This window comes from Macaca nemestrina, chromosome 1 (assembly GCF_043159975.1).
Source record: "Macaca nemestrina isolate mMacNem1 chromosome 1, mMacNem.hap1, whole genome shotgun sequence".
NCBI lineage: Eukaryota > Metazoa > Chordata > Mammalia > Primates > Cercopithecidae > Macaca > Macaca nemestrina.
In genome coordinates, this window is record NC_092125.1 from 144,073,767 (window position 1) to 144,090,713 (window position 16,947).

Here is a 16,947-nt window from a genome sequence, read left to right on the forward strand (position 1 = left end):
ACTTTCTGCTTGTGTCCTCTCTGGGCATCACATTATATTATATGGATTCACCTTCCTCCTAGGACCTACAGGTGGATTATATAACTCTTCAGGGCTTCTCTCCTTCACTCCAGCTAAGTGGGTCTATTTCTAACTCTCAACTCTTCTCATTCCGCCTCACCTCTCTGCCTTACATAATTGTGTGTCAAGGTAAGACAGAAACTAAAATGAGAGGAATATATGAGGCAAAGAGAAAGTCCTGGGCTTAGACCTCAAAATACTATAAATATGATGTGGCCAGGGGTGTGAGGGATGGTAGAAAACACTGCTGGATGAAAGAAAGAACATGTGAAAAACACTTTAGGATTTTAGTTGACATGTATGCATACTTTCAGCTAGTCATGTGATAGTTGTTATGTTGAAATATTGATTATAACTTCTGGCCATATTAATAGGTGAACCCAGATAAAGGAGCTGCAGTCCTCCTGTACCTGCCTGGTGAGATCACAATACTGAAACCCAATGCTCAGTTACAGGTTAAAGATAAAATGGGCCAAAAACCAACCAGGAGCTGTTGTTTCCAAACCATTTCCTACAGAGGAACACAGGCAATTGATGAAATTCAGCTGAGATAACAGATGACTAGGTGAGCCTGAGAATTTATCTTTACATTTTTGCACAACAACCTCACAGGTGAAAGAATAGTGGATTTGCTCCCAAGGTAGAACCAGGTAGGTGGAAGCTTTAGAAAATTACATTTTGATTCAGTCTGTGGTGGAAAGTCATCGAACTGGCTGCTCTGTGAAACAGTTCAGCTCTATGTCCTGAGCAGAATCTTGATCAATAAAATGACCATCCATCAGGGAAGTTGCAAAGGAATTTCTTGTAATGGATAAAAAGAGTGAAGCAGATAATTTCAAAGGATTCTTTCAGCTCTGAATTCATGTTTCATTTGTCCTCTCAAAGGTCCTGAGAATTAAATTAATTTAAGATATGCAACTGAAATTGCAGAAGAATGAAAACAACAGTAGCTCTAACAATGATAAAGGTATTTGACAGAGAGTGAATATTTAGTCAATAAAAATACAAGTCAACATTGACCAGAATAATGTGTTTTAAATATTTATACTTACTATAATGAAAAAAATTAAATAAATAAATATGCTTCAGTCAGGAGGTCTACACCTTTTGAAGTTTCTTAGACACACCATCTCTGTGTTTGTCTTCATTCTATGAGAAAACATAAATATCTTAAAATAGCTATAGTCATTCAAACAAACAAACTGAAGATACTGTCTCCAGAAACCCTCTCTGTCATAAGACATGATATGGCAAATAGATTTTCATGCTCCTGGCCTCAAGCAATCCTTCCACCTTGGCCTCTCAAATGCTGGGATTACAGGTGTGAGCCACTGTGCCTGGCTTAGATTTTCACAGGCCAGTTTACTTTTCACACTGGGGCACATTCTGGCAAAGTTGTATCTACAGGGCCCCACTCATATTCATTAAACCATACTCACTCCCTGAACTTCTTTTCAATTACAGGGAAGTTCCTTCAGAAATTTAAACACAACATATTTTAAAATTCTGTATCTACAACACTTAGATGAACACTTAGTTTTTCTAAGTAGTCGACATATGTTAATTTATCTCACTCATTCCTTATACACAGTTGTTCTTATTTGCATTTTTCAGATGGCTTGTCACACCAAGTGATTTCTGTACCCATATTTAAAACCAAACATCTATCCAAATAAGTCTCAGTGCTCCTAAAATTTAGCCTACCAATCTCATTAGAAAAAGTGACAAGTTAATACACCTTTCCAGATACAGCTCAGAAATATGGCTGAAATTACTGGAAATTATGTTATTATTAAACATACTTAGGCTTTATATTTGTTTAATTTAGAGGTTAATAAAACCCATTTGTAACATTTATAGTTCAATAATTTGTGATAGTTAAATTACATATATATTGATAATTTGAACTGTGAGAAAATTGTAAAATGCTAGAATTTGTTTTTAATTGAATGTAAAAATTATATCTTTTAGTACCTATGAAACCTCAAAAAAAAGTTTCTAGGGAGGTTTTGTATTATACAATCCGTTTTAAAAAGTACTTCAAACACTCCTAAGAGTACTGACCCCAAATTGTATTTAAGATATTTTTAGCAATAATCTTGTAAGCTTGTCATTTCAAATATCAAAAAGCTGGGCATGTCCGAAACTTACTTTGGGTTTACCAAGTCATGTGCAAAGCCTATTTTACAATTAGTCACCATCCAGCATCAAATTGTTTTGAAGGTTAGAAAGCACACTTAGTATGTATAAGAACCTAGCTGTATACTAATTCATAATTACATGGCACCACTGGAGTAAGAATTTCTCATTCACAATTCACAAGCCTTTATAAAAGTCTTACAACATATATCACATGACTGCATTTATGTGCACTGAGCATGATAAAGACATCTGATGTGTGAAACATTTTACATATTCTTTCACAGCAGCTGCATTTGTAACATGCCAGAAAAGAATTTATTGCATAATTCAAAAATGCTACTCAGCCATGATTCTTTTTATACAATACAGTTCTCCTTAAATATCAGAAATACACTTTCTACTTTATTAATAATTTAACATCTGTTTTTCTACCTTCAAAGCATGTCTCATTTACATTAATTTGTTTTATACTTAAAACAAGCCACTGAAATAAATAGTATTACTCTTTATGTTTATATGCATAGAAATTAACGCAGGCTCAAAGAATTTACCTTGCCCAAGGTGACAAAACCTGCAAGAAATAAAGTTGCAACTGGAACCTAGGTCCTCAGACTCAAATCCCAACCTCATGCACACCAGACGACATGGTCTCAGTCAATCCAATTAACAGTCTTAGGTCTCTCAAAAGCTGAAGAAAAAGCTAATTATCGCTCTTTCCCAACTCACCCAATATCTGCATTATAACTGGGTTCTATTATAATCTTTTGAATAAGGATGTAAATCTAGTTTTCTGTAATGTCTTCCATTACATACAATCTACTTTTTCAGCTAAACATTTTCCTACTAAATATTTTCTACTGAACTAAAACTTAATATTTAAATATACAGCATCTGGATTTAAGTATATATAAAATATCTCAGCATTCCTATATATAAAATGATGCTAATTTTCCTATGAAGTGCTTAACTAGAGAGTTTAAGCATAGCTATCCTTTGTCATTATGCCATTTAATACTGTCTGTCCAGGAAATTGTTTCCAGACCATATTTTAGTAAACAATGGTGACTCAATCCAAATAAGATCTCTATTTCTAATATACAAACACACTAAATCATTCCAAAGAAATGTTAAGAGTAATGGATTTTGCAGTTGTAATCCCATTCTTTCAGCTTTTAAACCTCATTAAGAAGTCATAAAAGCTTTTTCAAAACACATGAATTCACTGACAATCTTACTCCAAAGTCTCTAAGACTGTAAAATCAACATTCAAGTTAGGCATCAGTACTTCCCAGTAGTCCTTATTTTACTTTGAAAGCATTTCTAAAATAACAAGTGAAAAAATAAACAAATGATGATCAGATGGTATTTAGTGTCATTATATACTGAGAACTGGAGGCTACTTCAAAGATCTGTCTCTGACCCCAGGCAGGGATTATAGCCGAACAATTCCAAAAAGCGGTTCTCTACATTACTCTCATTGAACACTGATTTAAAAATCACCTTAGAGCCCTTCAAAATGTTTAGTGCTACTTCCCATTAAGATGTTTTTTGGGACTAACATATATCTAACTGAAATTTAAATTCACCTTTTGTTGAGTTCTTTCTCCAGGAAACAATGCATCAGTATCTCTGATTAATTTGCCCCCTTTCTTTATGCTAAGTAACTCATTTAACCACTCTTGAGAGATTTAATGACACGCATTAAACATTTTCAAGTACCTAAATGATCACCAGCAGTAACATTTGATATACCAGTTTCCTTATGTCCCTTTCCAGCTCTTTCAGATCTTGTTAGTACAGTGATTTTCAAATAACAAACACACTTCCCAAACTCAGTTGTAGTTTTGAGACCTAGATTTTTCTAATAGTGGTTCTCTAACATTAATGGACATAAAAATCACAAGAGCTTATTAAAACATCACATGAGAGTCCATCCCTCCGAGTGGCCAATTCATAAGGTAGGAAGTAGGTCTCGAGAACTGCATTGCTAACAAATTCCTAGTTCATGTTGATGCTGCTGGTCCAAGGACCACTTTTCAAGTATCACAAATCTAAGACAGTGATTCTCAATCTCAGCTTCACCTTAGAACCTCTTGGGGCACTTTTAAAAGAAACCTAAACCCAGGCCTTACTCCCACAGAGCAAGTCAATTGGTCTAGGAGAGGCCAGATTTTTTTTTTTCCCCCAAATCTCCCCAGGAAGAGAAAGCTTACAAGATAGACAATAAAGTTATCTGAGAAAAGCGCCTTTTAAGTCTTCATGGAAGTTGCACTAGACATCTAGGATGCTCTCTCCACTCTACAGACTACAAAGTAACAGATACCATCTCCACATGAACCCTTCAGAGTCTCAGAAATGTGAAGCGGTAGAACAGTGAATCACTGAGCTATGGAGATATGCAGGATGGTTTGTGGGAGGAGGGATTAGAAACAAAGGGAGCGGCTGAAAGCCTATTTCAATTATGTGGGTGAGAAATAATAAGGGTAAAGTTTATAATATGTTCACAAAGAAAGCCAAGAATAAAATAGTCAAGGGAAATTAAAATTCAGTACCACCTATAGCAACATCAGATAAAGAGGTCCACGCAGAGGCAGGAGTCAAGTGGATTCAGATTTTGATCCTATGATATTATAGTATCTTACACAGTTTCTAGCACATGGGGCACAATAAATATTTATATAACAATTAAATGTACAAAATGAAAAAGATCCCCCAACCATTCAAACTTTTAGGGTGTATTCAGGGTGCAGAGCCTTTCCCAGGGAGTGGCAAGAACTCAGCAGCAATAGAGATGGGAGGGTTTTTGCTAACTGTTCTGCATATTCCAAGCCTTAATGGCTTAAGAAAAAGTTTTATTTCTTGAGATTCTGTGGGAGGTTCTTTCACTTCATAGTGTTGGCTGGCACACTTTCCAGATGGTTGGAAGGTACAAAATGTCCTCATTCCTTAGGCTGGTTGTTGGTGCTAACTGCTGGCTGGTAACTCCTTCATGTGAGACTCCATGTGGCTCTTTGAGTGTCCTCACATAGCATGGTGGGTAGGTTCTAAGACAATACATTCCAAGCACAAAAGTAAAAGCTATAGCTCTTGTAAGGCATAGGCTTGAAGCTACACACTGACACATCCACCAAAATCTACTGGCCAAAGGAGTCATAAGTCCAGTCCAGATTCAAGGGGAAGGGAAGTGGACTCCACCTTTTAATGGGAGGAGTGGCAAAGAGTCTCCAGCCATGCTTAATCCACCATGCAATGATTTACATTCCTCTTACATGCAAAGCACACTAACACTTTCTCAAGATCCCCCCCAAAACTTCATCCCACTATGGCATCAAATTCAGGCTTGAAGTCCAGGATCTTGTCATCTAACTCAGTTCCAGAAAGCTGTGGGACAAGACCCTTGAAATTATTAGAAGCCCTACCATTTAGCTGAGAAGTTCTATGAGGCACTGCCTTCAATCTTTTTAAAGTTTTAATAAAGGGTCTTACAGCTATGCCTTTACTTTTATTTTCACCTTGAGACCATGTTTTACTGGCAGTAATGTTCTGGATCTGATCTGATCTTTGGACCTGAGGCCATTTCTTTCTTTGAGTATCTTTTGCTGGGTAGAAGAGCTGGGGATGAGAAACAGTTGGATTTACAATCTGAGAAAATTCAAGATTGGAAATACTTCCTCTCAAGTCTGCTTAAAATCAAAATAGTTTCTTCTTTAATTGGTCTCTTTCTTGAAATACTTTGATCATAGTATCAAACAAAAAGAAAAAGGAGTTAAAAAAGGAGTTAAAGGGGTCACTCGGAGCTTCTGATATTTTGCTGGAAAATCTCCTAAGCTAGATCCACAAGTTCATTAGGTTCATTATCTATGTTCCATGTTACTGCAGGTGATGGTCTTGCTGACTTTTTTCTCAATATAAAGCAAGGGTACCATTTGACATCCTCCAACAGCAACAGTATTCTAACTGCCCTTCAGGCCTTCACTGACACCTGGTCTCAAAGACAAAATGACAGATTTTTTATTATGGCTGCATCTCACTTCTAGGTACCAACTTTTGTTTTGATTCTTTATTCTGTGTAACAAGTCAAAACTTAGTGGCTAAACTAACAATTAATAATTTCTCATGATTCTATGGAATGATGTGGCAGTTCATATGGTGTTGGCTGGAGCGCTAGAATACTTAGAAGGCCCAAAGTGCCTCAGTCACAACACTGGTGCTTCTACTGATTGCTGGCTGGGAGCCCAGCTTAGGCTGTCGACCAGGGGCCTTGCCAGTCCTCTATATGGCTAATTAGGCTTCCTCACAGCAAGAGACTAAGAGCTAAGAAGGAATGTTTCAAGCACACAAAAGCAGACACTACAAGTCTCTTAAGGCCCAGCCTTGGAAATTACTCCACACCATTTCTGCCACATTCTATTGATCAAAAAACCTACCACAGCCAGCCAGATTCCAAGGGTGGGGAAATCAACTCCACCTCTTGATGGATAAGTTGCTAAGCCTTAGCAGCCATGTTTAGCCCACTGTAGGAAGTCATGACCAAATTTAAGTGGTGGTCAGTGCCACAGAAATGAATTATTTGAGAGAAAGAATTTAGTGAGTGAAGGACAGAATTGCTGTTCCCTCTATAAAATAGATCAGGAAGGCTTATTAGATAAGGAAGAGTGAAAAAGGATAGAGAAGCAGGGTCAATGTGGTAAAGGAGAAGCACAGTATTTCTGGAACACAAAAATCAGAATTCAAGGAAAGAAGCTGACATCATCATAAAATAATACAGAGAACCAAAGGAGAAGAGAGACACACAACTGCCTTTCCAGAGCTTCTGACCCAAAGCTGTAGTAAGATAATGGGTCTGGGAAACAATCTGATGAATACTCTAAACATTAGGAAAATTACCCTAGTCATCAGAAGCCCTCGGAGAAAGTTACTGAATAAATGAAATAAAATAAATAACTATAAATAGTAAGTAATAAATTAAATTAAAAAGTTACTGAGTGAATTAAAACTATGGGAAAAATATAGAAATTATAGAAATCCTAATGACATCTGAGTTGTTCTTTTTTTTTTTTTTTTTTGATGGAGTCTCGCTCTGCCACCCAGGCTGGAGTGCAGGGTGTGATCTCGGCTCACTGCAACCTCCCCCTCCCGGGTTCATGCCATTCTCCTGCCTCAGCCTCCCACATAGCTGGGACTACAGGTGCCCGCCACCACGCCTGGCTAATTTTTTGTATTTTTAGTAGAGATGGGGTTTCACTGTGTTAGCCAGGATGGTCTCTATCTCCTGACCTCATGATCCACCCACCTCGGCCTCCCAAAGTGCTGGGATTATAGGCGTGAGTCACCGTGCCCGGCCGACATTTGAGTTGTTCTAAACTTTAAGGAATATTGCTTCACTTTTACTTATTTCTGGCAGTTACAGAATACATCATATATTTAATGTAGATAATATTTTTCTCTTTAGGAAAAGATCTCCCAATTCTTTGAAGTTTTTAGTAAGCTACTATATTTTCTAAAATCTACTTAAAATAAAAGAAGTTGCAGCCATATTCTTGTAAGATGAACACAAGCATAAGCCACGAGTTGCTGGATAATTCTTATAGAGAAGACAACCTCAAATCCTTCTCCATCACTTTTTGCTGTTTATAAGACTATTTTCCTGACCACACCCCACACCACAGTAAGCAAGTCATACTATGTAGAACAAAACCCACTGCCTATGTAATCCCTTCTGAATCACACTCTCACCTTTCAAATGACAGGCAGACAGCAGAGACCAAGTGGACAAAATAATCTCAAAGTTGGAGGATGGCCTTTCTAAATGAACAAAGCCTCCAAGAAATATGGGATTATATAAAAAGACTGAATCTATGGCTGATTGGTTTACCTGAAAGAGATGGGGAGAATGGAACCAACCTGGAAAACATATTTCAGGATATCATCCATGAAAACTTCCCCAATCTAGCTAGAGAGGCCAACATTCAATTCAGGAAGTGCAGAGAACCCCAGTAAGATACTTCACAAGAAGATGATCCCCAAGACACACAATCAACAGATTCTCCAAGGTTGAAGTGAAAGACAAAATGTTAAAGGCAGCTAGAGAGAAAGGTCAGGTCACCTACAATGAAAAGTCCTTCAGACTAATAGCAAACTTTTCAGCTGAAACCCTACCAGCCAGAAGAGATTAGAAGTCAATATTCAACATTCTTAACAGAAATTTTAACCCAGAATTTCATATCTGGCCAAACGAAGCTTCATAAGCATAGGAGCACCAGATTCACAAAGCAAGTTCTTAGAGACCTTAAAGAGACTTAGACTCCCCATCAAAAATAGTAGGAGACTTTAACACCCCACTGACAATATTAGGTCACTGAGACAGAAAATTAACAAAGATATTCAGGACCTAAACTCAACACTGAATCAAATGGACCTGATAGATATCTACAGAACTATCCAACCAAAAACACAATATACATTTTTCTCATTGCCTCTGCTACATGGTACATACTTTAAAATTGATCACATACTTGGAAGTAAAACACTCCTTAGCAAAAAAGAGAAAAAAAAAAAAAAAAGAAAGAAAACCAGCACACAATAATAATACTCTCTCTCACCATTCCTATTCAACACAGTATTGAAGTCCTTGCCAGGGCAATGAGGCAAGAGAAAGAAATAAAGTGCATCCAAATAGGAAAAGAGGAAAGCAAAGTATCCCTGTCTGTGACAACATGGTCTTATACCCCATAGTCTCAGCCCAAAAGCTTCTTAAGCTGATAACTTCAGCAAAGTCTCCAGATACAAAATCAATGTGTGAAAATCACTAGCATTCCTATACACCAACAACAGTCATGCCGAGAGCCAACTCAGGGACAAACTCCCATTTACAACTGGCACAGAAAGAATAAAATACCTGGGAATACAGCTAACTAGGGAGAACTACAAACCACTGCTCAAAGAAGTTGAAGACGACACAAAATAAATGGAAAAACATTCCATGCTCATGGATAAGAAGAATCTCTATCATTAAAATGTCTATACTGTTCAAAGCAATGTATAGATTCAATGCTATTCCTATTAAACTACCATTGAAATTCTTCACAGAACTAGAAAAAACCATTTTAAACTTCACGTGGAACAAAACAAAACAAAACAAACAAACAAAACTCTGCATAGCCAAGGCAATGCTAAGCAAAAGAAACAAAGTTGGAGGCATCACATTGCCAGACTTCAAACTATACTACAGGGCTACAATAACCCAAAATAGCTTGGTACTGGCACAAAGCAGACAGATAGACCAATGGCACAGAATAGAGAACCCAGAAATAAGACCGCATACCTACCACTATCTGGTCTTCAACAACACAAAAACGAGCAATGGGGGAAGGATTCCCTATTTGATAAATGGTGCTGGGATAACTGGCTAATCATATACAGAAGATTAAAACTGGACCCCTTCCTTACATCATATAGAAAAACTAACTCAAGATGGATTAAAGACTTAAACATAAAATCCCAAATTATAAAAACCCTAGAAGACAACCTAGGCAATACCATTCAGGACAATAAGCATGGGCAAAGATTTAATAATGAAGATGCCAAAAGCAATTGGAACAAAAGCAAAAACTGACAAATGGACCTAATTAAATTAAAGAGCTTCTGCTATCAACAGAGTAAACAAACAACCTACAGAATGGGAAAAAATTTTTGCAAACTATGCATCCGACAAAGGTCTAATATCCAGCATCTTAAGGAACTTAAACAAATTTACAAGAAAAAACAACCCCATAAAAAAGTGGGCAAACACATGAACAGACATTACTCAAAAGAAGACATACACATGGCCAAGAAGCATATGAAAAAATGATCAGCATCACTGATCATTAGAGAAATGCAAATCAAAACCACAATGAGATACCATCTCACACCAGCCAGAAAGGATATTATTAAAAGGTCAAAAAACAGATGCTGATGAGGTTGTGGAGAAAAAGGAATGCGTACACACTGTTGGTGGGAGTGTAAATCAGTTCAACCATTGTGGAAGACAATGTGGCAATTCCTCAAAGACCTAAAGACAGAAACACCATTCAACTCAGCCATCCCATTACTGGGCACATACCCAAAGCATATAAATCATTCTACTATAAAGACACATGCATGTGTATATTCATTGCAGCACTATTCACAATAGCAAAGACATGGAATCAACCTAAATGCCCATCAATGATAGACTAGATAAAGGAAATGTGGTACATATACACCACGGCATACTATGCAGCCATAAAAAAAAATGATACTATGTCCTTTGAAGGGACATGGATGGAACTGGAGGCCATTATCCTTAGCAAACTAATGCAGGAACAGAAAACCAAATGTTCTGCAAGCCACGTGTTCTTACTTACAAGTAGGAGCTAAATGATGAGAACACATGGACACATAGAGGGGAACACCACATACTGGGGCCTATCAAAGGGTGGAGGGTGGGAGAAGAAAGAGGACCAGGGAAAATAACTAATGGGTACTCAGCTTAATCCCTGGGTGATAAAATAATATCCACCACAAACCCCCATGACACAAGTATACCTATGTAGCAAACTTGCACGTGTACCCCTGAACTTAAAAATTAAAAAAAAAGATAAAAAAATGGAAAATATGGTACATATACACCATGGAAGACTACACAGCCATAAAAAAGAAGGAAATCAAGTCCTTTGCAGCAACATGGATGAAGGTGGAGGCCATTATCCTCTGTGAGCTAAAGTAGAAACAGAAAACTAAATACATTTTTTCACTTATAAGTGGGAGCTAAGCATTGGGTACACATAGATATAAAGATGGGAACAACAGACACTGGGGACTCCAAAAGGAGAAAGGAAGGGAGAGAGGCAAGGGCTGAAAGTTTTCCTATTGTACACTATGCTCACTACCTGGGTGACAGGATCCTCCTTACTCCCAACCTCAGTGTCATGCAGTATAACCTGATAACAAACCTGATCATGTATCCCTGAATCTAAAATAAAAGTTGAAATTATAAAATTAAAAAGAATTTGTGGTTAACTCAATGAGTCAGAATGGAAATGTGAATATACCTAAGAAGTCAAAGGATCTTCACCTTCATCTGTAAAAAAGAAAGGTGTTTAGAATGCAGTAGGTGACAGACCGCTTATCTTCACCACTGATTCATCTAGACTATATGTTCAGAGCTGGGTGACACTTTTAAGCTGTATTCAGAACATTAGAGAGTTGTGCTATTATACAGCGTACAAATTCTTCATTCATTGTGTCAAAGCTAAAAGCACTGCTACAATCTAACTCAAGATTAATCTTCTGCAATTACAAAAGACGGAATGATGTTTGCAGGAAGCAACGGAGTATAGGGCTTATTTCTGATTTGCCTACTCAAAGAAAGTATGGCCATCTTTTACTTATAGAAATACAGCAAACCAAATCTATGGCAGTATTAAAAATTCTACCTTAAACAAAAATCAGAAAAATACAGACATGGACTCTAAGTCTGCCATGGGCATTTATTATATTCCTTAGATTTTACTGTTAAAAATGACGAATATCATATACACATATATTTTCCTGCATACAAAATCTACAAAAGGTAGGAAGATGACATTTTTACTAAAAGGTTACAGATCTAATTTTCTGTTTATTAACTGGTTTAAAAACCTCAGAAAGATTTTACTCAAAACATCTGTAAGAATAGTAATCTCTTTTACATACTAAGTATTCAGTATCTATTTGCCCCAAGCTACCAACTTAATTGTAATTATCTTTACCATGTGTTTATAATTCAGGATGTTAATCTTACCCTATGAATGCTGGTCAACTGGAACCTCTGCAATTAGTCTCAATTTGAAAAGTTCCTAAGGAGAAATCACAAGCATATTGTTATATTTTACACATCACAGGACTGCAAGATAATTCATCCACTGATATGGTTCTAAAATTTCCAACATATATAATAATTTTATGAAACATACAAAAGATAACTTACTTAAAAAGAAAGCATTAAAGAGATCACCTTCTGACTTCTCAAAGAGGTTAACTATTACCCAGGGAGAGAAACAAATCACTGTCACAAACTACACATTTTACTTCATCACAACAGTAGCTTACAAGGCACAAAACATAAACGTTGAATTTTTTTTTTTTTTTTTTTTTTTTTTTTTTTTTTTTGAGACTGAGTCTCGCTCTGTCACCCAGGCTGGATGGAGTGCAGTGGCGCGATCTCGGCTCACTGCAAGCTCCGCCTCCCGGGTTCACGCCATTCTCCTGCCTCAGCCTCCTGAGTAGCTGGGACTACAGGCACCCACCACCACGCCCGGCTAATTTTTTGTACTTTTAGTAGAGACAGGGTTTCGCCATGTTAACCAGGATGGTCTCCATCTCCTGACCTCGTGATCCACCTGCCTCGGCCTCCCAAAGTGCACAATGAATTTTTAATGGAGAATAAGACAGCATTACATATGAGTACCACTGATTTTATAAATATAAGACAGAAAACAAATTGAAAGTATCTATGCTTTTTAAAAGGGGAAACGCAGTGAAAGACTTAACATTTGGGATAGTTTTCTTTGTCCAGTTTTTAATTTTTGTTGACCTACTGGTTTTATACAATTATGCCATTATAAAATTCAATGGCACAATACTGAGATCTTTTTTTGCCACTTATATAACACAGGCTTTTTTGATACTGCTACGAAGTTTCTTTAAGAATCATTTTTGATGGAAGCATATAGTTCATGCATGGATATGTCTTAGTTTACGAAATCATTCCCCTACTAAATTTTCAATTTTCCTTTTTTTTTTAATACTAATAATGTTGTAAACATCTCTGTACTCTTCATATGTTTTGTTTTGTTTTGCATATACTTCCAAAATGAAGGAATTAGGTCAAAAGAGCATAAACATTTTAAGGCCTCTGATATACAGCATCAAATTATTTCTCAGAAAGGTTATACCAATTTTCTTTCCTGTCAACAATGTATGAGTAACACCTCACCAGATTTAGAAATTATTATTAAAAAATTTTGCTAATTCCTATGTGAAAAATTATCTTATTGTTGCTTTATTTGGCATTTCTTTGAGTTGAATTGAACATGTTTCAGCATACTTACTAATACATTTCATTCCTCTCTCCTATTTAACATTTACCTAAACCGGAGGAATATTTTGCTGAGAAGATATAAATGTAGAGCTCAATGACAGCTCTCTCGTAATGAAAATTTGTCATCTCAGGGTGAAGCCACTGCTGTCAAGTAAAGTAAATAACAAAATGTAGCTGAGTTTCTTTATTCAGGATAAAACCAAATCATTCAAACCAATTTTAGAAACTATAACTAAACTTATCACCTTTCTTCCTCCTTAGCAGAACACAAAAGTACCAAGTTGGAAGAATGAAATGTGAAATACTAAATGACAATGCTTCTTAGAATAGCATAAATAGTCCATATTAGGCAGGATAAAAAGAGGACAAAGATTGTTACAGCAATTCTGACCGACCCAGCTGCTGAGGCAGGCGGCCTGCGTCAGCACGTCCGCCAGCTTGCTATGCTAATGAGTGTTACACAACTAGCTGATCTACCCCTTCAAAAACATTCTCTCTCCAGAGGAAGGACACAAGACGTGTGTATTTTAACTTAAAAAGTCAATTCCAAGATAACCTAAAAATAAAAGGGTATTCTGGAAGATTTGGAGATAAGTATAACACTGAGAATTCTCTTCTTTCTCAAATAAGAGCTTCTTCCTGAAAGGAAGGCTCCCAATGAAGGACATACAAGGCACGGCTCCCAAGTGACTGAGGATTAAGGAACAATACAGCAACAATCAGCTTTCTGATAGAAAAACAAAAGGCCCCAAAGGATCTTACTCTTGATGTTCTTGTTTCTTTCTGGTTAGGAGAGATGGTGGATTTGACAAAACAAACTTTTTTGTAGTGCACAAAGAACTACTATACAATTTTGGAATTTGAGCATGGCTTTCCATTTGGGCGTATTTGTTTTGTAGGGATAGTTAAATCTTAGGAAAGATCTAGCAAGATGTCAAGAATCTCTGGTCAAAGGACCTGAACTGGGTTAAAGGCATAGTCACTGGGACCTTTTTTGGCAGGAGAGCTACGGCAGAAATCACTGTAATATCATACTCATTCACCCTGCCTCAGGCAATTGTAGAAGTTTAAGGCTTCAGACTACGTAAAATTAAAGCCTCCCATTTCATCAGTTTGAAAATCTCAAAATCATAAATAACAGATGGATTTAAAAAAAGAACATCCCACTGCATCATCTCTCCCATTCTGGATCAAGTGGAATCACCTCTATGAGCCATCCAGACCAGCACAGGCTGAATTTGTTGCTCCTTCATCTGTGTTCCAGGAAGTCATTTGCTAATATTTCTTTTACAGTGTTTATTAATATATGTGAAGCTATTGCCTCCAATTCTTTGAGGGCTGGGGCAGTATCTCATTTATCGGTATCCCAGGGATGTATCCCAATGTCTCTTTCATGGGCTAGATTAAGGTCCTAGATATTATAGCAGCTACCATGTATGGATTCATCAATGGGGCATTTAGATCTCTGGAAACTTAACTAGATTAAACAAAAATAGTACCTACTGAACCTTTCTCAAGGATGGTATTGAATGTGGTTGGAAGAAAATATCATGAGTCTATTTCCTTTGGGTCAGAAACTGGCAAAAGGAGGACCCAGAGGGCTCTTTTGCTACTCTTTTTCCATACAGTGCTTCACTACTCCACTTAAAAACACTGTGAACAAATATTTAATGAATACCAGTGTGAAGTGGCATCAAATCCTTAGCCTGTCCAGAGCCCACAGTGATCAGTGATAAGCCCACTCCCCTTGCGTCAGTCTTGTCTCTCTCTGTGCCATGAATATTTAGTAAATCACTGTTGAGTAAATGAAGGACAGCAGATCAGGTTTCACCACCCATTTAGGAACCAAGGGTACAGAGGAGAAGGCCTGGCTCTCAGAAAGATCTGTGAACACCACTTATGCACACACATGGTGGGTATGGAAGGGTGGCAACATGACAGGGACAGAGACTCAGGCATTTCCAAGACCCCATGGCAGGGGCAGAAATTCAGAAGCAGAGACTAAGTCTTCATCCTTCAGGGAGAAAGGAGAAAAATTTGTATTTGCCAACTTACTCACCAAATGGGACATTTCACAAATCTGAATGGAAAACTGCTGTCAATTCAGCCTGAGTGGCTGCATTATAATGACTGAGAGTCATTTTGAATCAGTGTTGGACCACTGGGTAAATGCCAGAGCATTCCAAAATGACCTTAATATCTTATCAAATTATGATTTCACAATTATTCCCTTTTCCACAAGTTAACCTAAGTATAATGCAACAAGAACAACACTGGGACCAACGGAATTATCAAGGTATCATCCAAACAAGCATGCTGCATATCATACAATTCTGTGCCCACTTGTCCTGAACTCTGGAGGGCAAGGACCTTTCTAGTGTCCTGAGAGTCAACCACATATTAGGTGCTTCATAAATGTTATAATTCCACAATGCTGTGAGCTATGATTGAGCTGCCAATATTGCATGTCCTTATTGCTTTAGTCTCATAAAATCAATAACATCTGATAATGATCACTGTAAAGAATGCTACATCTGCTATAATATACTCTTAACCCAAAGACAAAATCAAATTGTTATGCATTGCAAATCAGCCTAGTGCTTGAGCTAATTTCTGACCACAAAACACAAAGGTTTAATGTTCAGTATTAAGTGACTATTAAACACAAAATATGTTTAAAACAAACACTGCTACCCTATGTGTCCCCGTAAACAAGCAGTTAGTCCTTCATGCTTCTTTAGCATTTAGGGAATACTGATAGTTCTATTATGCTTCCATTAAACTGAATCACCAATATCTGATTTGATGTCTTCCTGCTTCAGCCTTTGAGCTCTTGGAAGAGTCAGGTGTACAGGAAGAAGTAACACTAACAGTCTCAATAATTACTGTTGAATGGAAAGGGGTGATGGTAGGGGAAGGGTAACATTTACGGTGTACCTGGTGAAATAGGTATTAGCCGACTCTAAAGGTGAAAAAGTTGAGGTTCCGAGAAACAAACTTGCTCAAGCTCAGAGGCAGACCCAGCATTCACAACAGAGCTGACTAAGAGCCATCTGGTACACAGCCTCCCCAAGGAGCTATATAAAAAGGAGTTTTATATAGAATGTGACAGCTTTCTCCTTTTCTCAAAGTTACAATCTATCTTTTAGAACTAAAAGAGACAATTTAAGAATGAGATCTATTTTGTTTTCCTAGCTCTTTGTTCAGTATTCCATCTAGGAAACAGAATCAACAAGTGCTTCCTCCATCCTGGCTGCCTATTAAATAATTAAAGTCGACATGATAGATAGCCAGAGCAAGGGTACATCCTGCTTGCACAGCCTCTTATGAAGAAACATTTACCAACAATTTAATAACAAGATGAATAACCCAAGTTTAATCTGCAGTTAAATAATAGTGTTTTACATGGCTTTTCTTCCAGACATATCGATTAAAATGTGGTTAAAATAAATCAAAACCATACTACCCATATACGACCTTCTTTTTGAAAGACTTTAAAAAGGAGTATCACATGTTTTCAATGTGTTACTTTGTTTGGCCTAGTTCTTATCCTAAAACTGATGAAAATGTGAGAGACTTGGAAGGGAAGGTAGCAGAATAGTTAAGATTGAGGTTTGACTTTGTTGTTTACCATCTGCTTG

General features: G+C 37.2%; 1 protein-coding gene across 1 annotated transcript in view; it reads right to left on the bottom strand.

Moving 5' to 3' along the window:
* Window positions 1-1,145: 1,145 nt before the first annotated feature.
* LOC105482826 (leucine rich repeat containing 8 VRAC subunit B) overlaps window positions 1,146-16,947 on the bottom strand; it is a 28,517-nt gene continuing 12,715 nt past the window's right edge. Inside the window, exons 2-3 of the mRNA XM_011743183.3 lie at window positions 12,008-12,062; window positions 1,146-1,209 (exon numbers count right to left, since the gene is read on the bottom strand). Coding sequence (XP_011741485.2) covers window positions 1,146-1,208 — 63 coding nt within the window. The 5' untranslated portion in view covers window position 1,209; window positions 12,008-12,062. The remainder of the gene's footprint in view (window positions 1,210-12,007; window positions 12,063-16,947) is intronic.